General features: G+C 51.7%; 5 protein-coding genes across 5 annotated transcripts; 3 read left to right on the top strand and 2 right to left on the bottom strand.

Moving 5' to 3' along the window:
• Positions 1-1067: 1067 nt before the first annotated feature.
• On the bottom strand, positions 1068-2252 carry UV8b_02471 (uncharacterized protein; the record flags this gene model as incomplete). Its single annotated transcript, XM_043139969.1, has 5 exons — positions 1068-1110; positions 1162-1251; positions 1320-1420; positions 1488-2108; positions 2238-2252. 5 exons carry the CDS (start codon positions 2250-2252, stop codon positions 1068-1070), a joined length of 870 nt encoding a protein of 289 aa, XP_042995903.1.
• Positions 2253-3533: 1281 nt separating this feature from the next.
• Positions 3534-5735, top strand: UV8b_02470 (uncharacterized protein; the record flags this gene model as incomplete). The annotated part of the gene is made up of 1 exon (XM_043139968.1): positions 3534-5735. One exon carries the CDS (start codon positions 3534-3536, stop codon positions 5733-5735), a length of 2202 nt encoding a protein of 733 aa, XP_042995902.1.
• A 2004-nt stretch (positions 5736-7739) lies between these two features.
• Positions 7740-9151, bottom strand: UV8b_02469 (uncharacterized protein; the record flags this gene model as incomplete). The annotated part of the gene is made up of 3 exons (XM_043139967.1): positions 7740-8936; positions 8989-9048; positions 9110-9151. The coding sequence occupies 3 exons, from the start codon at positions 9149-9151 to the stop codon at positions 7740-7742; spliced, it is 1299 nt and encodes a 432-aa protein (XP_042995901.1).
• Positions 9152-10029: 878 nt separating this feature from the next.
• UV8b_02468 (uncharacterized protein) lies at positions 10030-11586 on the top strand (the record flags this gene model as incomplete). The annotated part of the gene is made up of 2 exons (XM_043139966.1): positions 10030-10504; positions 10565-11586. The coding sequence occupies 2 exons, from the start codon at positions 10030-10032 to the stop codon at positions 11584-11586; spliced, it is 1497 nt and encodes a 498-aa protein (XP_042995900.1).
• Positions 11587-14197: 2611 nt separating this feature from the next.
• Positions 14198-21678, top strand: UV8b_02467 (uncharacterized protein; the record flags this gene model as incomplete). The annotated part of the gene is made up of 4 exons (XM_043139965.1): positions 14198-14451; positions 14740-15493; positions 15940-21282; positions 21445-21678. The coding sequence occupies 4 exons, from the start codon at positions 14198-14200 to the stop codon at positions 21676-21678; spliced, it is 6585 nt and encodes a 2194-aa protein (XP_042995899.1).
• Between the last annotated feature and the right edge of the window lie 782 nt (positions 21679-22460).

Here is a 22460-nt window from a genome sequence, read left to right as displayed (position 1 = left end):
GAAATCATGAAAGTCGTTGGATGAAATGAGTTTTGTTGATGAAATAGGCAGGCCCGACCAACCAAGCCGTCGCATCGTTGCCAGTACCCAAGAACATGCGTCGCCGACGTACTGGTTACCTATGTACCTCTTACCTAGTACCTACCTTAGATAGGTACTTAGTCTACAAGTACCTTCCTGCTGCCGGTACATCCGCGCGATAGGCTGGGTTCCTGGGGCAGTGGGCAGTTGGGCAGTGGGCATGGTGCATATCCCATTTACCTTTCCGTACGTATAATAAAAACATACCTCCTAAGCCTTTTTTACCTTCAGTGTCTTTCTTTAAGTAGCATGTTTTGTCTTATAGATTTTACTCCGTCCTTTCATTTTTGTTCATTGAAAATATCGTTTACTCGTGGATACAAAGGTACGTTCGGAGTAGTGATTCCTGAGAAACGGTAGCTGCATGTTGGCAGAAGCACGAATAGAGCAGTTTCCTCCCCTCATCTTGGCACCGGCAATAATCAGTATTCTTGTGATTGTTTCTAGCTGTCTTATGAATTAAAAGTCTAGGAAGGGAGCACTGTCGCCAGAGTTCAGATTGGTTCGCGATGGTACGGCGGGCACTTGATGGTTGCTCTGCCCAACGTCAGCAAGACAGTTGTTTCACGAACAAGCCTTCCTCTTTCTTTTCTTCTTCTGAATGAACACAAAAGTCATCAAGAAAAATTTCCAGCAAAACGAGTCAGTGCAATGAGTACCCCGGAAGTCTAGCCTGCTTTCAGCCACCAAAAGCTGCTAAAAGGGCGTCATGTTAACAAAGGACCACTGGTTATCCCAAACTCACCAGTGAGGGCTCCAGTTTCAACTTTAGGTAGACTGCCTATTTATCCTTGCTGACGCCGCTTTAGCACGGCGTCGTGCATGGCCGGCTGTCCAAAAGTAAGCCCATTCGAAAACTCAAGCCCTCATTGTCCCCAGTGTGAATGGCATTGCCTAATAACTGACTGGAACTGTTAAGCCTCAAGCTTGAAGCTTTGCCTTCCATGCCCAGCAAGCAGATTCGAGCGCACTTTGAATTTCACGCTCTACAGCTTTGCTTTTTTATCCGCGAATGCTATCCTATTTACGCTACAAAATTGTCATTAGACAGATTGCCGTGTTCTGGAAGGCGTGACTCACCAAGTTCCTATCTGCTCAAGTCCCACTTCAACGACGTCACCATCCTGAAGCCAAGCTGGAGGTTTGCGACCCATGCCGACTCCCGCGGGTCTGCCCTTCTCGTGAGTTCTATTGTCCTGTTGAATGCGTAAAAAGAGTCTTGGGCTCTTGGGACTCACGTTCCAGTGAAAATGATGTCGCCGGGCATGAGAGTTACCCCACGGCTCAGCAAAGAAACCGTCTTCTCGACTCCAAATATCAAATCCGCAGTGGTTCCATTCTAGCATAGACCTTAGTAGGTGGGCCATGATCTCCTACCAGTGTCAACGGGGCGTTGGGGCACTAACCTGGCGAATCTCTCCATTGATCTTGGTCCAAATTTTTAGGCGATGAGGATCTTTGACAACTTTGGTCGTGACAATACCTGGACCGTAGGGAGCCCATCCGTCGTAGCTTTTGCCATGTGACCACTGACTTCCTCCCCATTTCATTTGCCAGTCTCGGTGCGACACATCATTCCCAACGGAAAAGCCGAGAACGCAGTCGAGCGCGTCTGATTCTTCAATGTCCGTGCATCTCTTCCCAATTACAATGACAAGCTCGCACTCGTAATCAAGTCCTGAGCCTTCTTGCGCGACAAGAGGCACGGGAATAGGATCCGATGGACCCGAGAGCGATGTAGCAGGTTTATAGAAGAGAATCGGATATTGCGGCTGAGGCAAATTTGTTTCCTTGGCATGATCAGCGTAATTTAAGCCAAGGCACCTCACGGTCTTGACCAGGGATGGGTCCAGAGGGGGCAGTAAACGGCCTATGTCTGCGACCTGATCCGTGACACTATGGTTTCCAAATATGTTGCCAGTGATTATGCGGGCGCTTTTAGATTTAGAAATGTCCGTGGTTCCATTTGGAAGAATGGCATCACCATAGTACGTTCGACCATCCCGGGCGAGGAAACGCACGAGACGCTGCATTTATTTCAAAAAAGGTCAGAAAACCCAGACAGAAGATAAATGAATGGGAAGCCGTGTTGGTCAACATCACAAGAGGTTTGCTGGTTTTGTTGAAAGCTACCCACTGTCGATAAGGATGCTTACCGAGAACGAGGGCATATCCCAAAATCAGACAACCCGGCAATGGTGAAGATTCCTTTATCAAGATATTCGTGAAAACTGACAGATGGTGTGGATGCGAAGATATTAGCTTGTTGATCGATTTACGTACGGATTTTGTTGGCCGTCAGCAAGGGCAAGGAGCGCTTGAGGCTATGGGGCAGTTGACCAATAGCTAGGATCACCAGATGTAGATGTGATGGGTGATCTGGCTCCAGTTGGGAGGTTTTTTACTTGTGTAGCAGTCCGCTCAATAAAAGTAGGCGAAATTGGTTTTGATCATTGCACCGTTTGGCTATGGTTTCCAGGTTTTTAGGTCCTCGGGATGTAAACGAAGCACTGTAAAGGTAGATGGAGAGTCATCTTGCACTTCACGGAGGATGGAGTTCCCACCACCACCTGTCATTCATTTGCAGCAAAATCCAGCGGGGCTCGGGCTCCTCAACAGCAATTGGCCACAGCAGTCAAGCGATGAAAAGGTCAAGCTTACTAAACGCCCCTTGCACTCCGTTCCTGAACAGTTTGACAGCAAGCTGGACTCAGAATAGGCACTGCTTCTCGCCAGAGAGTATCGCGATGCGTCTAACAGGTCTTCAAAAAGAGGTTTTGGCTCTTTATCGCTCCTGTATGCGCCAAAGCCGCAGAAAGCCGGCCGTAAGTTACCCTTTCAGAGCCAGCTTTTCGTGTCGTCACCCGTTTCTAATACCCAAGGAAAGAATACCCGACCTCACTTTGAGAAGTTTATCAGGTAGGCATTGCACCAATCTAGACGCAAGATAGAGGACAAAGGCCCTGACACCGTACGTTCCAGAACAGAATTCTCTCGTAATTCCAGGATGGACAAGCGCGATTTCGCCGCTATTGAGTTTCTGCTGCGAAAGGGTCGTCGGCAACTCGAGGTTTACTCCAGCCCTGGCATTAAAGATATCAACTCCTGACGCCGTGAATGCGGCAACTCCACCACAGTCATAGTTGCCCCGACCCATCTGGCTAGGGAATTACTTGGCTCTTTCCCGACGTATCTCGGATAGAGAGTCTTCCTCGACTAGGTTAGGTACCTACCTAATGCTTCTTCCAGACTCGTTCATAAAATCCATGTTCGCCTTTGCCACATACCCTTCACTCGGCCGTCTCGCAGACAAGGCCGTCTCGCCATGCATAAGTAACAGTCAGACCGCACAAACTTTTGCCCACTACTCTACCTTATCGTCGCCGCTTGCTCCGATTTTCTTGGATAGGTTCACCTAAACGCCATTTCCTTCTCTGTCTTTCCGGAGCGAGATGGCCCCATTAGCATCTATCCCCGAAGCAAACTCATCAATCCAAAGCACTTTTGAATTCCACCGCCCGGTCTCTAGATCTTTATTTCTGTCCCACCGCCGCGGTCGATGTCGTTTGTCTGGTCGGAAACTAGCCGTCAAAAAGCGCTTTCGACCAGCTTATCATGGTGTGACTGACCACACCATGGCTGCCAAAGAGAAACACACCTGCATATTCGACAAGAACGAATTGTCCAGTTCGTCTCGAAAAATTGAAAAGACTTCGAATGGCGCCATGTCGAATGGACAAGCTCAAATTGTTGCCAATTTGCGCAAATCTGAGTCCCCTTTCGACCTCGATGCTTTTCCTCAACCCCCTTCTAAAAACAAAGGTGCTCCCTTTGATGCTATGCACACCCACAACGTTGCTACTCAGCCGCGGAAATACCGGCCGGCACAGAGACCGCCATTGACTCTAGCACAACGCAAATTGCTTGTTCCCAATCAAAAAGAGCCGGCCACGATTGGACAAACTGTAAAGGAGGCTGTACACAAATCAAGCCGTCAGTCCGTAGACTCCGTGCTCGTTGCGGCGGTTTCGCGAAGCATCGCCCAACAACTTCGGTTGATCTCAGCCACGTCGTACCGAAGTCGAAGTCCGTCACGACCACAATCAGCTACAAATGACGGTGGATCGTCTACATCCGGCGGCCGGCGACGTGTTTTGCACCGATTTACGAGAGATTTAGAAACATATGCGGAGCAAATATCAGCAAAGGGAAAAATTTTCAATGACACATCTACACCACCGACAGATGCCGCTACACTTGACACGGTGGCCGAATTGCTTCCTTACCGTTCACAACTCCGGGCGGCAGGACTCGCAGTGACATCAAGAGAACAAGCCCAAGGTGTGCCTTTCGAAAGGCGAGACCCTGCACCAGGCTTTTCAGGGACTAAAAGGCGCAACGACGGTCATGGAAGACGCGGGCAGTTAGACGGTTACGACAACTCTGGTCCATCACAGAGCACCAATACCGAGATATCGTTTGCAGGACCCCAAGACATGGATGAGTACCGATATGCACTTATTGAAGAGGCACCCGCTCGAAAAAAAAAAAACCGAGTCGGAAAAAAGAGGGCACGTCGTCGCTGTCTGCCTTGTTTTCCCGCCAAAGACGATTTGACGACGGATACTGAGTGGACTCATTTTAAGTCTTGGTCGAGAAAACCAGCCAAAGTTGTTCAAACGCAACCCCGAGGCGAATCAATGAATAAGATTGCAAACCGGAACCAAGCAGTAGCTCACAGCCAAGTGACACCAAGCTCTATCCCGCAAAGTCCTCGCCACATTTCTTATGCCCAAGGGACAGAAAGTGCTGCCCGTGCAAACCCGCCATACCAGTGGGACAGACCTAATTTCATTACCACAGGCAGGCGGCACTCCATGACCCTGCCCAAATATAAACAACAAGGTGAAGATTGCTACATTAGACACCGGAAGCGGCGAGTTCGAGGAGGACAGATTCAAAATCAAAAAAATGATTTGCCGAGGCTGGATGATGGGAAGTATTCGACAAAAAATGCTGTGCTTTGGCATGAAGCCTCAAGCCCCAGCGTCAAGCCCCCGGCCGAAGAGGCAAAGGATGTACGTGAGCGACAGCGTTCCGAAAAACCAGTGGACAGATTGGTTGCAGCTGAAACAGGCGGGGGCGGCGATCTAGCGACGAGCATTAAAGCAAGGACCCGGCGGGTTCGTCAGCGTTCAGGCCTGCCTACCCGATCGTTCCGAGCAAAAGACGGCCCGGTCCATAAATACGATCCTTACCACGTGGGAATATGCTGCCCGAAGAGTAGAGGTGTGCCTCCCAAGCTGACGGCTCGGCCAAACATTCCCAGAAGAACATCGTCCATCAAAGGAAGCTTGGGTTCCATTGAGTTGGAATACGATGACAGGGAGATACTTGACCGCGACGTTCTTCGGGGCTTGCATGTGGCGGCTTCTGCTGCATGCAACGAGGAGGTTGATGCATTTGTGAGAAATAAAACAGGGCTTCGAATCCGCCGGTTCCTGGCTGATTTGATGGTATTGGAGACCCTCACCGCGGTCCGGCCCGGAGAAGATGACCAGCAACACGCTCGGAGAAGGCGTGCTGAGATGAGAAAACTCAAACAACAGATAAGGAGATCTCGTGAGATTGCACTGACGGGCGGCGCTGTTTGAGGTCAGCATCAAGTGGGGTAAAAAAGAAGAAGCCCGACACTGCGCTGCGTTTAATTGGATTAGCTGGGAGCTGTTACATCATTAACACTCACATGATGTATGCTAGTGTAACCATAGATAGAAATTCTTTGTGAGCAAGAGAGCAAGAGGTTTGGACGTGGCAAACTTGGGACATGTCAACAACTGCGCCTCTGCAGCATTGATAGACTCGAAACCTGCGCTTGTCCCCGTGATGTCTCGAGCGACACGTATGCGTCATGCCCTGGGAAGGGGTGTCAAAAAGGCGTTCAATCTTCAGCGTGCACCATGTTTGCCGCGGTAAAGTCATCGACAAGTCTGCTTGGGAGACTTGATACTTTTTTGGCAGAATTGCAAGACGTAAGGGCAGACAGTTTGACATGGCTCTCGAAATCGCCCGTACTTGCCATACATGTACATCAGCACAGATCAAGCTCGGAAAAAACTACAGTACTTGTATCAACCATGGGAATTTGAAGCAGCAAGAAGCATATAGATTCGGATATCATCAGCGGAAACTCATTGATGGGCAACGAAGAGACGAAGCAGGAATGAAGAGAGAGAAGACTGGCCCAGCCCACCCAAGTTGGCCTGCTATGACACGTATGCAGAGCTTCCCATTACTGAATCTTTTGAATGTGAACGAGCATCACATAGCATCCCAAGTGGGAAGTTAACTACAGACGAGGGAATTCCTTTGGCTTCGTAAGACATGAACGCCTGGACCTGGTCCTGCGTGCGTCCCGATTCATATGATGTTTCCGCTGTTAGTTCCAGCGTGCAATAATAAGCACGCCTGCCCGCTTCCCGCAGAGCGCTGGGAGCTACGCTCTCGTCCATTGAAGTGTCAAATATTGTCTGCCACTGCCCTGTTCGCAAGTATCTCCGTGGCTCCGACGATGGTTCTTGCTGCCGTGATACTTCTCACCACAGCCCGCGTGCGCCATCGGGCGGAACAGGGTCCCAACTGGAGACAGGCCTGGACCATGCGCCGGCGCGGCGATTCCCCGGAGAGAGATCCTTCGCTTCCTATAACGGGCGGGTAATACGGCCGAAACCGCACTCAATGGATTCACCACGAGACACAGCTGAGCACGAGACAGATGCGCGTCCCTTGTGCTAGTAATGTTTATCGTCCTCGTCATCCAGAGCTGACTGGAGGTATGATGGCGACTTCATCACACTCTTGAATCATGGTATTATCAGGGTCACCAACCTCAGGAATTTTTACATAATCAAGATTAATTGTGACCATGCACGAGTCGAGGATCTTCTGCTGCATCCCGGGATATCTGGAATCCAATTTGGAGAAGAGCTCTGTCAACGGCAGAGGTGCTGGCCAAGCCTCATGGTCCTTCCCAGTATAAGAGCTGGCACCTGCAAAATAGAGCATATTGAAATGGCCCTTTGGCAATTTTGTCGAAGACATTGTCAAGTTTGATCCTGTACTCGATATTCCCACCACTCGTTAGTAACAAGACTTTGGACGAGGAGTAAAAAAAAATGGGAGAGGAGAAGGGTCAAGGGGTCAGAGATCTTGGTGATTTAAGGTGCATCACAATAAGCATTCAGGTAATACATGCTATTGAAACATCATCCCGGACGAGAAGCGACAGATTTACATGCGTGCAATGGCAACTTACCAGATATTTACAGACGTGAAAAGAAAAGAAAGAAAAGAGAAAGAGGCAAAAAATGGCGTTTTTTTGCCAAGTGAGACCACGAACTGTTCCGAGAGAAGTACTTGGGGAAAAAAGAGAAGAAGCTTGAAAGCTCCGAGAATAAACGTGCCACCCAACCTAGAAAGGTTTTGCCACGTGACTGCTACTGCCCGCCCCACTGCCCGCTCCATGCCAATTGGGTGGCGCCGCCTGTGATGGATGTCTGGTGTTTTTCTCTGGTGTTTTTCTCGCCAATTCAAATAACTATTACTAGCCGAAGATTGATGGGGGGTATCACGCTACAAGATAAATCAGGGCATACGATCTAGGAGAATTTCATCATCCGTCCTTCGAGATCTTTAATCCACCCTTCCATGACCTTGACATTTTCCGTCATTGCTGCCTCACTAGATTTGAGGGCAATTTCCACCTTCTCAAGGCCTTCCTTCCACTGCTTCAGTTCCGACGCCATCTCATTCTGTTGTGCATCTATGCGCTCCAATGTTTGACTGGCTGTCGCTGCATCTGCGTGTATCGCACGAAGTGATCGTAGGCGGTCCAGCAGAGGAGGCAGCATGGGCGTCAAGCTTTCGATTGTCGGCAGAATTCCGTAGAGGGCCTTGATTCTGGATTCCTGCTCCAAATCATCGGCCAATGGCGGGTCTTCTTTACCAAGCTCCTCCCTCAATGCTTTGGCCTTCTCCCGAGAATCGTTCAGCTTATCCTGTTCTGACGCCAAGGAGCGCACTCGGCGACTGATGGCGTCCAAATTCGAAGTGGATGCTTGCGATAGGGTTGATATTTGCTTTTCCAGAGTGTCCAGAGTCGGGAGGATCGCCCTGGACAGTCCGTTTGTACCGCGTTCTGTAAACGAGGACGACGTGATTCCCAGCGACTTCTCCAGCATCGTAAGCCGACGATCAAAGTCGGCGGCTTTGGCAAGGGCGTGAGTCTGTTCATAGGTAGGCGCATAAGTAACGGTATATGTGGCGCCATTCTCCACGGGGATTTCTCCCTGTTTGTTGACGGGCGTGGTGGCATGTGCTGCAGCATGCGACACCTTTCGAGCAGTTCCCAGGCTGATAGACTTCACCATACCGTCAAGAGCTTGGCTTAAGCTTTCCAAGGCTGGAGTTGATGAATCGCCGTCATTTTGCTGCTCGCTGGTGGGGGGGTTTCGTTGGGCGTATTCAGCTTTAGCTTCCTCAATCTCCCTGCTCAGCCGGGCTATCTTTCTCTCCAAGCTCTCGTCGTCATCGTCAATGGTGTCGTCATCCGAGTAATCCCCAAATGCATGAGTACGATCCTCGAGTACGCGTTGGCGACGACTCGACGCCTTGTAGGACTTCCGTTTTCCGTCGATTCGGCTGGAGAAGTCAAACCCGTTCGCATCGGCGTTGGCTGGCAAAAATCGGGAACGAGCCTCGGTGATGCATAATCTAGTCCTTGAGATTCCTTGGCTGTCTTCTTCCTCGTCAATGTCAAAGAATTCGTCATCCGACGGCGCCTTATTCGTTGTGGTCTGCTGAACGTAAGCGCAAGTCTCGGAGAGCAAGGCGGGCTGGATGCCATACTGGAACAGTGGAGTTATCGTCAGTCAGCTCAGGCGTTTCGTAGATATCCGGAGCCGAGTCCTGCCATCACCGTAAGCCCTCTGGATACATATCGCATAAACGTTGAGCAACATCGAAATACCAGATCGGGAAGGGCCGCATATTTGCGGTTGAGAGTCGCCATGTCCGGCTCGGGGGGTTAGACACCAACCAGATGCCGGTGGACAACTTTCAGACAAGCTCAGCCAGCTTCAGATTGGCGATATATCAGCGCGAGGCACTGTCAAGGTGAACTCAGGAAGCGAAGCTACTTGTGTTCAGCGCGCTTCATCAGGCAAAAACTAGGATGCGAAAGCTAATTTTGTTGTCTTTCAGCAATCCTGTGCAAAGGAATCAACGGTATGGGGATCATGTCACTTATTCCACTTCGCTGGGCCCTGACCACGTAGGCACCTAAGTACCTCCTACTTATTCCAGGTAAACTGTTGGCCCCTTGAAATAACTGCGGGGCTCCACAGTGCCAAGCTCGTCGCGCTCACTGCGCGCCAAACTTGAACAAATGGCAGGTACCTAAGATAGTCAGTCACAGACAAAAAAAACAGAAATTAGAGGTAAGAAGACCACCTGTGTGCTCTGAACACTTGGAAAGTTGAAAGTCGTTATGGACGGACGGCGTACACGGAAATCTGCAAACTGACCGTCGAATGAACTTCTGGCCAAATTCACCATTATATGAGCAATACCTTTGCAGCGCTTCGGGCGATTGCTGGAAGCAGAATCACTGGCTGAATGTGTTCCAAGTTGGACGCTGCTCGCTTCAAGTCACCTAAGATGACCTTGGTTCACACGGAACTGGCTAATCTGGCGGTTTCAGTATTCCAAGGCTGTCAAGCGCTTGCGGTCGCCTGCTTCTGAGAACTGCATTCTCATGTCCGGTAGACAATGACGATATTAAACAATCAGCGAGGGTCCGGATCTGGCAGCAGGAGGATTGTCGGACTGAGCAACCGCCAGCCGGTTTCCTCTCTATTATCCCCCTTTCGCGATGACAAAATACCCTCTATGAAGTCTCGTGCGAAGCTCAAGATCCCGGAATCAGTACATGCTCCGCCTCTTTCGAGCGACGACGACGAAGATGATGGTCCAGCAGTGGGAGCCGAGTTATCGGCAAAGAGTCAAAGATCCAGCAAGAAGTCAGAAATAGCTCTGCCCGATATTTCTGAGAGTTCAGGAGACGAATTAGCACCCAGAGGTAATATCCGAGGAACGAAATTCAGCAGACCAGGAGGATCTACCGTCCAACAAAGACGGACGGGAAACAAGGGAACAGAGTCTCCTTACGATGCCAAGAACGATCGCAGTAAGAAGCGCAGGATGGGGGATATTGGTAACGGAAAACGGACGAGAAAGTCTGATGTCAGCCTCTCGGACTTGGCTGAACACCCGAAAGATGAGAGAATGCTTTCCAAAACAAAAAAGGTCAAGGCCACATACAAGAGACGACCGAACAGCTCACAAGAGCAAGACACTGGGAAAGGTGCTGAGAAACTCCATGGATAACATTCTCTCAGTAACAGGAACTAACCCACCCTTGTAGCAGGCAAGACTAGTATCACTTCCCGCGAGTTGCAGGTCCCCGATTCTCTCACGAGTCCTCGGAAGCAGACGGACCAGTTTCGAACCCCTTTAAGCCCAGATTATTCACCGTCCCCAGATAAGGCCCCTAGTTCGATCAGAAAATTTTTAGAAAATGTAGACAAAGGTGGCGAGGATTTTCGTGTCCCAATGGGCTCGTTGGAAAAGTCCTCGAAAAATTTAGCCGTGGTTAAGAGGCGCTTGAAGAAGAAAAAACAGAAAACGATACAAAGATCTCCATCGCCTCCTCCGGCAGTCTTCAAGTTGCCAGCCTCGATTTCTAAAGTTGAGCTTCGGACCGATAAAGGCGATGCAGCAAGTACCGCTTGGATAGACGGGGAATCTGATTCGGAAGGCGAAGAAGCAGAGTCGGTAAATCTAGCTGGAAAAAACGCCATCGAGACAGAGATGCCCCCCACGGTATGTCCGTGGTGTGGTGAATCAGTCGATAAGAAACTTCTCGACGACTTCTCCAAAGGGAAACGGCTGAACGTGAGGTCACAAACCAAGTTTTGCCAGAAGCACAAAAAGCAGACCGCTACAGAAGTATGGCGAGAGAGGAACTATCCTCAGGTGGAATGGGACAGCTTGGACAAGCGCTTTACCTCGTACCGCAAATTGTTACTTGACATAATCAACGGCGCTGCCTCCCACTTTCGTTCGGTTCACGAGAGGAATATAGAAGCTGGAAAAGCCAGATCCATGAAAAACGAGGACAACATGAACCCGGGATATTATGGCCCACGTGGGTTTAACCTGATGTGCGACTACCTCGTCAACGAATTTGGCGACTTGCTGAAGAAGAAGGCTGTTGACGACAGGGTGATTGCGGGCAGGGGGTCGGCGGCTTTCATTCAAACAGTTCTTGTGGCCGAGTTGGCTGTGCAGCTCATCATGGAAGATATGGGTGCTTCCGAGGAAGATGCCAGAGCCATCATGGAGGAGAGCAAAGCGGTTGGGGAATTGGTTCATGAAGATGAGTGATGAGCTCGCGAAAGGGGGAAAAGAAATCCTCGGCATGATGTGTACACGAAAAAACAAGAGCGACGCAATGCTACTCTTGACGCAAGGTCTTGGTTTGGGAACAGGTACTCGACCTTGCGAATCGAATATTGCTCCTCGCATCACCGGCATCACTGCCGAAACAAAATATACACGAACAAAGAACCAGCTCTTTTTTTTTCTGCCTTTCTTGTGCATGAGAAGGGCAATGAGCTCTCACGGGCTTTACTTGGCTGGACCTGCATATCATTGATATGATGGAAGAATGTCATGCCGGTAAGAGACGCAAGAGCTTCTTGGTCCATCTTCCCCATGCGTCTTGGTTGTATTTCAATACGGAGACGGCAAACTTGGTTTCAGCGGCTCGCAAATCGCGACCTACACCCATCCAGCGAAGCACCCAACTTTAAGTAGCAGCGGACGACGCCATTTCATCATCGAGACTTGCCCCCTCCAGGAGGTGGGAGGGTGTGGTAATTGCAGCCCACCCCTGATTCTGCTGATATTACGGGGGGCAGTACGGAGTGTTCCGTTCATAATCAGTCCTGTCTAGCTCAGAAAAATCACCGAGAGGTGTGTGACTATTTGCTGGGTCTGGCCAGACCAGCTTGGGTCAACTGGGATATTGGATCAATGGTTAATCGCCGGATGGCAGAAATCGGTGTCTAAGTCGGATTGGCCCCGCAGCTCGCAGGGTGGGGACGGCTGGACCGGGTAAACCAATCCGGTAGCAGTGGTGGAGCGCTGATTGCCAAGCAGTTTCAGCCAGTCACCTTCAGTCAGTCATCAGGTTCCTAGTCTTAATAGCAGCACGAGTCTGGTGACCATTGGCAGGTCTGGTACTCCGTAGGTGCCACCGATCCGGAGTGAGGATGCATTGATGAATCCTCGTGGCATTGGCGTTTGAATTTTTTCCGAGAGAGGGGCCCAGGCCCCAACTATCAATTGTTTGCGCATCATTTAACGCTTGCAGCACGAGAACCAGTGCTTCGATGGCGGCTATACCAGGACTTGGACTTGGGTTCGGTCCCTTCAACAGGTGCTGACAACTACCTACGGTACGGTACCTATGTACATAGCTGATCTCGGCTTGCTTTTGGGCTGGTCTGGTGGTTGCCAACATTGAATGGAGCCTTGGCCCGCACATCCCTTTGACTGTGTTAAGGTGCAGCTTTTGTAACTAACCAGGGTTTTAGCCAATAGAAAACCGTAAATTAAAGGGTACATTAGCAGACTAGTAAATAGTAGAGTAGTATAAGTACCGGCAATTTCCAGACTTACAAAGAGCTATATCGCACTTATCGCACCTATAGGGCCAGGCATATAGCGCTATAAGGCTATTCCCATAATATTAGGCTGTCAACTTAACAGTGATAAGGGCAGATAGAAAGGCATTATTACTAGCTCTTAAGATGTCACTTATTAGCTCTATTAAAAATGCCAGAATTCCCTAGTATAAGGATTTTAATGATAAAGGTTTGGTGACTAGGCCAGTTGCCAAGAGGGTACCTTGTAGGTATTTAGCAAAGAGTGGGTCCGATACAAAAGCTGCACCTTAACACAGCCAAAGGGATGCCAGGCAGTTCGACAAGGGGCCTGGCGCTTGCTGGCAAACAGACAATTATTGATTGACCAGACCTAAGGTAAATGATCGACCCAGCATTCATTACTCCGTACATACCAGATGTAGGTACCTACCTGGTAGCTGGTCAACAACTGGCACCGGGCCCTTGTCGCGGCAACTAACATAAATATTGAACCCAGGTTGACCAGACCAGACCGAGCCTTTTCAGTTGGGCAGGCCGCAGTCATTGGTGCTTAGTTGACCAGACGCCCCAAGGCCCTGCCAGCTCCGTCACAACATTGCCTCCATTGATGTCAACTGTCCTTAACTTTTTATCATTCGTGCCCAGCAGCTGAGATGTTTGGAGCCCAGTGAGGACTTGCAACGCATCAATGTTTCGGACCAGTCCTCTGTGCCAACCTAGAACTTTTCATTCCTAGAGCTATCCCTGAGGTTACCCTCTGAGCCCAAAGACCCTTTTCTTTGTTGTTCCTTTTCTTTTTTTTTCTTTCTTTCTTACACACCCCCCCCCCCCCCCCTCCTTCCCGTTTTAGCTCGAAGCAAGTCTGGAGTTGTGCGCTTGCACCAAGAATGAGGAGAACGTTGAAGTAATAAATCCGGCCATTAGCTTAGGTACCTAAGGTAGCTAGCTACCTAGGTACCTAGGTAGGTAGGTACCTACCTTACCTATCTTACCTGACGTTACGCGGTAGAGCGCCACCACCTCCGCAGCCTCACATTTGCTCCGCTTCCATTGCCCGTCACCAACAACCAACCTGACGGCGTTTCCCATCTTCATGGTGTCTGCAAGCTGCTCTACGAATCCGAGTCGAGTTGCCCCAACGTCTTGAGCACGCCTTTTCGATAAAAGGGCCCGGACCTCTGCGCTCTACCTGTTCACGAAGCTTGTCTCTTGCCTGTTCAACAATCCATCCCGGGAGCTGGCTCAACAGGGCCGCCCTGGCGATATTTCCCTCGCAAAAAGGACCTCGACCCCGTTCGTTTTTCTGAACGACGAGTGGGACATGAATGCGACTCGATCCAGAGACTACCCCGGAAGGACATGGCCAACGGCTGCGCAAGCGCGGCCCGGAGATCATGACGGAAAATGAGGCCGCTGCCCGAATCAGCTCAATAACGAGCGTCAGTGCCAGTACCGGTAGCACTCGCTCGTCCTTGACGGCAAAACCGTCAGCACCAGCGATGCCTACATCTTCATCCATCAGCGCACGGCGGGAAACCAACATGCGCATTGACACGCAAGACAGCGGTCATGGCCGGAGGTGAGTGAGGCAACACTTCTTCTTGGCCCAAGCCTTTTTTTTCCAATCTCCGTCGCATCTGCCGCTTCCCCCGCCACATGCGCCTGGCTTTCCCCCGTCATGACGGAGACATGGGGGAAGAAGAAGAAGAAGAAGAAGAAGAAAAGGAAGAGCAGGACGAGGATGAGGATGAGGATGAGGAGGAGGAGGAGGAGGAGGAGGAGGAGGAGGAGCGCGGTTCTTGTGAAAGCTTCGTCCTCCGCCACACGGCTCATTGTTTGTTCTCCGCTAACGGATCCTCGGCGTCAGAAACTTCAGAGACGATGGCCAAGTATCTCCCACATCGACAACAGCTACCCAGGGTGACCTTTCGCCCTCATCCTCGGCTTTCAGCTACACCGCCGCTCAAGATCGTCGACCGAGCGACTTGTCCAATCATCGCCGCGACCTTGCCGTTCTTGAGCCGACGCGTTATCACCAATACTCCCCCCAGCAGCACTTGCCTCACCACAACCACTCTGGGGCCGGCCAGGGCTCCCAGCTTGCTGCGCATTGGACGTCGTCCAACGCGCCCCCTCTTGCCTCTCCCAAGGGCTTGCCCACTAGCTTCTACAATGACTCCAGCGATAGCCTGTCCATGGCCTCGCAGTTCTCGCCCGCTCTCCCATCAATCATGGGTCGACCGGGGACTGGGTCCGGATCCATAAGCCAGGACTACGCCGACACTCTTTACAACATGGATGGAAGACGACCCTCAGTGGCTAGCATAGTTACCACAGCCAGCAGCCAAGGCTCCAAAGCTAGCGTAAATCGTGGTGGCTTCCGCAAACTTCAGGGCTTCTTCGGCGAGGAGTTTCCTGGCCGGGACAGTTCCGAAAGCAGCCTGCCCAATTCGATTCCTGGCAAGGAACATCGTTCCCGATCGTACAGCCATGGTCGTCCGTCACAACGCGATCGTCAGCACTCCAATGCTACAGACCGGGAAGCATCGCCTTCCTCTTCGAGACCGAGGACTCCAGTTCCCAATCCAGAAGTTGTTCCTTTCCTCTTCCAGGATAACACGGTAAGCACTTTGTTGTTTCATACCTGACAGTCCCTGGCAAGCGTCTGCGATCAACTTGTTGCCCAGGCGCTTGTGCCCTCCCCCCCCCCTCCTCTGATCCATCTTCGTCATCTCCCCTAAATAAGTTCCCCGCCCTAAGACGATTTAGACTCATCAGTGCGCTACTGGCCTTCCTCCACCCCCCCCCCCCCCCCCCCCTTTCTCCCCACCACCCAACCAGTGCCTTTTCATGATCAATCCACTCGTTCTAGTGTGCTGCACGGCTCAAGTCGACCGTGCTAAAAAAAAAAAAAAGTTTCATGTGGCTTCACGTCTTGGTCATGTCCACTTCTTTGCCCCTTTCTGCGCTCATCGTTCAAATCTGCTGGCATATTGCCCTCAGTGCTTTCTCATTTCATGTCTTTGTGGCTTTGTGGCGTCGGACTAAACCCTTTCGACTTGTGTAGGACATCGCCCGGTACGGGGAAGCACCTGTACGCAATAGTCTGACCGGTCCGGACCGAGAGCGATACGTATCAGAAGGCTCGACTCAGCATCCCCCCAAATCCTCGTCCTCTGCGCGGTCTGGCCCAGGCTCGCACCACCTGCATGGTCATCACCACCGCCAAAATAAGAGCAATGAAGACCCGAGATCCTTGAGAGCGACCTGTAGCAGAGAAGACTCGTTCGCCGCTCAGCACCACTCGCGAGACCGGGGACCATCCGCCGGGATGTCTAATCAGCGATCTCGAGCGCAAAGTCCGACACCCAGCGCAAACAGCGGTCGGCCTGGCTCTAGAGGAGGTTACCATGCGGACGGCTCAACATCTCCTGTTCACCATGGAAAGCGGGGAATCTTGGGCCGTCTGCGGCGGAATAAGGACCGGGATGATGGCTCTACGAGGCTCCGAGATCTACCGCAGTCTACCAAGTCGTTGCAGACCAAGTCGTCCAGGGCAGAGTTCCCTCGTCCCGACATGCCCCCGCCGGGATATTATCCAGGCACTCCTGAGCCAGGCGATGGTCAGGATCCACGAATCGGAGCCAACCGTACGGCAACTTTTAACAACAAGTTGCCGTTTTCGAAGAAGACCAGAGGCCAGAGACCTTCTGACAACAATGACGAACACATTGGGCCCACGGAACATAAAGATTCCGCCGGCAACGTTTACCATCTGGACACCAATTTGAACGACATGGAGGGCATCTTGACGAAGCCTCCGTTGCTGACACCCATGGACTTGTCCTTCATCAACAATATCGATGCCGATAGAAGGGAATCAACCGTTGATGGCCCAAAAGGTCGCTGGGACGCTCCTGACAGCTGGGCGGTGCGCAGAAACACAGAGGACAATTCCGAAAACGCGCCAGACATGGATGAAGTCGGAAGCCCTCCGCGACCCGACGAGAAACTGTCGTCGTACTTTATTCGAATATTCCGATCTGATGGGACATTTTCAACGCATCAAATGGATCTAGACTCGACAGTCATTGACGTTATATCTCAGGTGATTAAAAAGACCTACGTGGTTGACGGCCTCGAGAACTATCACATCATCATGAAGAAACACGACCTCATTCGCGTGCTGGGTCCAGCTGAACGACCGCTTCTGATTCAGAAAAGGCTTCTGCAACAGGTTGGCTACGAGGAGAAGGATAGACTTGAGGAGTTGGGACGAGAGGACAATGGATACCTCTGCCGCTTCATGTTCTTGTCTGCGCGAGAGAGCGATTTCCATGCAAAGACGATGGATTTGGGCATTTCCCGCACGCAAAAGCTCAATTACGTCGACCTTTCTGGGCGCAACCTCGTCACCATCCCTATTTCTCTGTATCTCAAGGCGGCCGACATCATATCCCTCAACATGTCGAGGAACCTGTCTCTTGACGTACCACGAGACTTTATACAGTCTTGCAAACAACTTCGAGACATCAAATTCAACAACAACGAGGCAAGGAAACTTCCGCTCAGCCTGGGCCGCGCCTCAAGGCTCACGTACTTGGATGTTTCCAACAACCGACTGGAGCAGCTGGAACATGCCGAATTGGATACACTGACTGGATTACTCAAGATGAATCTAGCGAACAATCGGCTGACCCATCTGCCCCCTTCTTTTGGAGCTTACCAGGCGTTGCGCAGCTTGAACATTTCTTCAAACTTTCTCGACAAGTTCCCTCCATTCCTGTGCCAGTTACACAGCTTGGTGGACTTGGATCTGAGTTTCAACGGGATCTCGAGTCTTCCGGACGAGATTGGCAATTTGAAAAACCTGGAAAAGCTTCTAATCACTAATAATAGGCTGGCCGACGAAGTGTCAGAAGGGTTTCGCCAGTTGCTGAGCCTGCGTGAACTGGACATCAAGTATAATTTCATCACGAGCATTGACATAATCTCGGAACTGCCCAAACTGGAGATTCTGACTGCGGCTCATAACCGCATTTCGTCATTTGTGGGCAAGTTTGAAGTCATTAGGCAGTTGAAGCTCAACTCCAATCCTCTCAACAAGTTTGAAATCACGGAAGCTGTGCCGACTCTCAAGACTCTGAACCTGTCACACGCCCAACTGGCAAGCATTGACTCTGCTTTTGCCAACATGGTTAACCTGGAGACGTTGGTGCTGGATAGGAACTACTTTGTTTCCCTGCCTCAGCAGATTGGCACGTTGAGTCGCTTGGAACATTTCAGCATCGCTCACAACTCCGTGGGCGAATTGCCGCCGCAGGTCGGTTGCCTGACGGAATTGCGCGTCTTGGATGTCAGAGGGAATAACATCTCCAAGTTGCCTATGGAGATCTGGTGGGCCAACAAGCTAGAGAGCTTCAACGCGTCCTCCAACGTGCTGGACGCTTTCCCCAAGCCTGCGTCAAGACCTCCACGGGTCCCCGGCGAGGATTCATCAGGACCGCCTTCCGTGCCGAATGGTAAGCCTCTACCAGCAAACACGATGCCGTCAACTCCCAGCTCGGAAGAGCTTGACGACGAACGTCGCCCCAGCCAAGCCTCGAGTACGTTGCTCAGCGTCGGCCCGTCGCCGATACTGGGCGGCGCCGACAGAAAAAGTTCGGTCGTGTCTGTCTATGGGAAAGGAGGACGGAAGACATCTGTCGTATCTCGGGCAGCGTCACAAGCCACCACCAACTCTTCCACCCCGCCGCCCGCTGCCACTAGGAAGGACTCTGGTCTTTCTTCCAGGCTCACGAACACTTTCGCAGGGTCTCTGCGTAGCCTCTCCCTGGCCGATAACCGACTGGACGATGATGTCTTCGACCAGATCACTCTGCTGTCCGAATTGCGCGCGCTGAATCTTTCGTACAATGACGAGATCAGCGACATGCCTCAGAGATCGATCAAGACTTGGCCACAGCTTGTTGAGTTGTATCTGTCGGGCAATGGCCTCACTTCACTGCCCGCTGACGACCTGGAGGAATCGAGCCTTTTGCAAACACTCTACATCAACGGCAACAAATTCACCAACCTCCCGGCTGATATTTCGAGAGCCAAGAAGCTCGCGGTGCTGGACTGTGGGAACAACTACCTCAAATACAACATCTCAAACGTCCCATACGATTGGAACTGGAACCTAAACCCTAATCTTCGATATCTCAATCTTTCGGGCAACAAGCGGCTTGAGATCAAGCAGACGACCTGGGGAGGCCCGGATGGACCCGGAGCTATGAACCGTGAACAATATACAGACTTTAGCCGACTTTCAAACCTGAGAATACTCGGTCTCATGGATGTGACCCTGACGCAGCCCAGCATCCCCGACCAAAGCGAAGATCGAAGAGTGCGAACCTCGGGGTCGTTGGCTGGACATCTCCCATACGGCATGGCCGATACCCTTGGCAAAAACGAGCACCTGTCCACCGTGGATCTCGTCGTTCCGCGGTTCAACTCGTCCGAGACGGAGATGCTCCTGGGCTTGTTTGACGGACAAGCCCTGTCAAGTGGTGGTTCGAAAATCGCCAAGTTCCTGCATGAGAACTTCGGGCACATCTTTGCCATGGAACTCAAATCGCTGAAGAACCGCCCGGACGACACGCCTGCCGATGCACTGCGAAGGGCGTTCTTGGCTCTGAACAAGGATCTCGTCACCATTGCCGTCCAACACGCTGAAGAAAGGCCCAAGACGTCTCACAGGGGCTCGGCGCAACCGGTCGTTCTCAGCAAGGAGGATCTCAACTCGGGTGGTGTGGCGACCGTTGCGTACTTGCGCGGCACGGAGCTCTACGTCGCCAACGTCGGTGACGTTCAGGCAATGGTGATCAAAACGGACGGTAAACACGAGATTCTCACCCGAAAACACGACCCGGCCGAGCCTTCGGAAAGGTCGAGGATAAGAGAAGCTGGAGGATGGGTCTCCCGCAACGGTAGGCTCAACGACTTGCTTCAAGTTTCTCGAGCGTTTGGCTACGTCGACTTGATGCCTGCCGTCCAGGCCGCCCCGCATGTCAGCAACATGAAGATCGAGGAGCAGGACGAGATCATTCTCATGGCCACCAGCGAGCTTTGGGAGTATCTGTCTCCTGGGCTGATAACCGACATTGCCCGATCCGAGCGCCAGGACCTCATGAGGGCAGCGCAGAAGCTGCGTGATTTTGCCATGGCGTACGGTGCGTCGGGGAAGATCATGGTCATGATGATTAGCGTTGCGGACCTCAAGCGCAGAGTTGAGCGATCTCGCCTTCATCGCGGCACGAGCATGTCCTTGTATCCTTCAGGCATCCTAGACGACACCCAGGTGTCATCCACCCGACGAGCCCGCAGACCAAAGGGCGAGGTGCTGGATTCCTCGCTTAACCGGCTGGAGGCTGAGATTCCAGCCCCAACCGGCAACGTGTCCATAGCATTCACGGATATCAAGAACTCGACGACGTTGTGGGAAATGTTCCCTAGCGCCATGAGATCAGCCATCAAGCTGCACAACGAGGTTATGCGGCGACAGCTGAGACAAATCGGGGGATACGAAGTGAAGACGGAGGGCGACGCATTCATGGTATCGTTTCCCACAGCCACGTCGGCCCTCCTTTGGTGCTTCGCAGTCCAGATGGAGCTGCTTGATGTCTGCTGGCCCTCGGAGGTGCTGAATTCAGCTTCCTGCCAACCGATCCTGGACAAGGAGGGGAACCTGATTTTCAGGGGCTTGTCGGTGAGGATGGGTATACATTTTGGGGACTGCGTGAGCGAGACCGATCCCGTGACGCGCCGCATGGACTACTTTGGGCCCATGGTGAACAAGGCGTCGAGGATCTCGTCGGTAGCAGACGGGGGCCAAATCACCGTCTCCTCGGACTTTATATCCGAGATTCAAAGATGCCTTGAAAATTACCAGGATACGGAACGCAACAACTCCGCCGGGTCTGACGATGCCTTTGAGGATGATTCGATTGCTACTGCTATACGGAAAGACTTGAGATCCCTCACCTCTCAAGGTTTCGAGGTCAAGGAGATGGGCGAGAAGAAGCTCAAGGGACTGGAAAATCCCGAAGTCGTGTACTCGTTGTACCCGCATGCGCTGGCCGGGCGAATCGAGCAGCACCAGCAGCATGAGCAGCGACGCGACGAAGGGCCGGAGAAATTCGCCGTTCTTCCTTCCGGAGCCGAACTTTCCTTTGACCCAGAAAGCATCTGGGCGCTGTGGAGGATCGGCCTGCGGTTGGAAATGCTATGCAGCACTCTGGAGTGCGTGAGAGAGTCTGGCTTGCAGCCTCTGGAGACTGAGCTTCTAGAAAGAGTGAAGTCAAGAGGAGGAGAGGTTACGGAACGGTTCCTGATACATTTTCTGGAGCATCAAGTGAGCAGAATCGAGGTAGGTTCCGGCTGCATGCAGCTCCCCCCTTTTAGTCGTGTGTGTGAACCGCAACAACCATTTTTTTATCTTTTTTTATTTTTTTTTTTCCGTCTTGTTTGCTTTTTCAGTTGCCTCTCTTAGTCTTCTCTATTTGCCGGACACTAACCAGCGTACACCTAGACATGCATCTCGACGCTTGCCGTGCGTCATATTGCTCACGGACGAGGACCTCTGCGCCGACTTGACGATTTGGCCGGTCCGATGGCTCTGATTCTTGACTCTTTCGTGCAGCAACAGCGAGAGCTCGCGCGCTACAGGCAGACGTACGGAGAGCTGCCACCTCTGGACGATGCAAACAGGATGGCGACTCGGCCTGATGCCAAGGGGACGGATGACACTGCCGGCGCAGATTAAAACCGGTGCTTTGGCGCCCGACGAGCGTGCGGAGCGATGCCTTGGCAACGGCCTCGGAAGAACGCTGGATCAGCTCTTGATCTTTTTCTCCTTTTCCCTCTTGTTGCTCCTCCTCCTACTCCTCATCCTCCTCCTACTCCTCATCCTCCTCCTCCTCCTCTTCTATATTTATTCTTTTTTTTATTCCCCCCGAGCAACAGTGACATCTCGACTGTGCCACTGTTTTACTGTTTTGTGTATAAGGAGCTCGTTGTGCAGAGGTTGCCCTCCTGCCTACTGTGGAACTACAACGGGGAAGCAGCCTCCGTCCCGGGACGCTTGGAGAGCTGGGCGCCATAGAGGTCATTTCTCGGCTGGTCGGGTTTACGTATCCAAGTTGCGGAGTTGTTCCTTTGCCATGTCCCCCTTGAGGCTGTGGCACAAACCAGCAAGTCAAGGGCCATCAAGAGGCGTTTGCGTTTCAGTCTGTACTGCTTGTTGTTTTTCTCCTCTTTTCGTTTCGTTTCGTTTCTCTCTTTTTTTTGTGTGTTGGTGTTGGCCTGTCGCTCTAGGAGCATGCTGTGTATGGCTTTGTTTCTCTTGCTCGTTGACCTGGGTTCGGGGCGCTTTGTTTGTTATCGGTGGGTGGTTTTTTTTTTTTTTTTTTTGGGGGGGGGGGGGGTTGATGATGGTCTACCCCCCGCTCCCGGGGCGGCTCGGGCTGGAACTTTGTCTGTCTGCCGTGGCCTAGGATTCGACTACACATGTGTAGCGTGATGACTTGGGCCTTTTTTTTTTGTCAC

This window comes from Ustilaginoidea virens, chromosome 2 (genome assembly GCF_000687475.1).
Source record: "Ustilaginoidea virens chromosome 2, complete sequence".
Lineage (NCBI taxonomy): Eukaryota > Fungi > Ascomycota > Sordariomycetes > Hypocreales > Clavicipitaceae > Ustilaginoidea > Ustilaginoidea virens.
The sequence above is the reverse complement of the archived record's forward strand: the minus strand, read 5'-3'. Positions and strand labels throughout refer to the sequence as shown.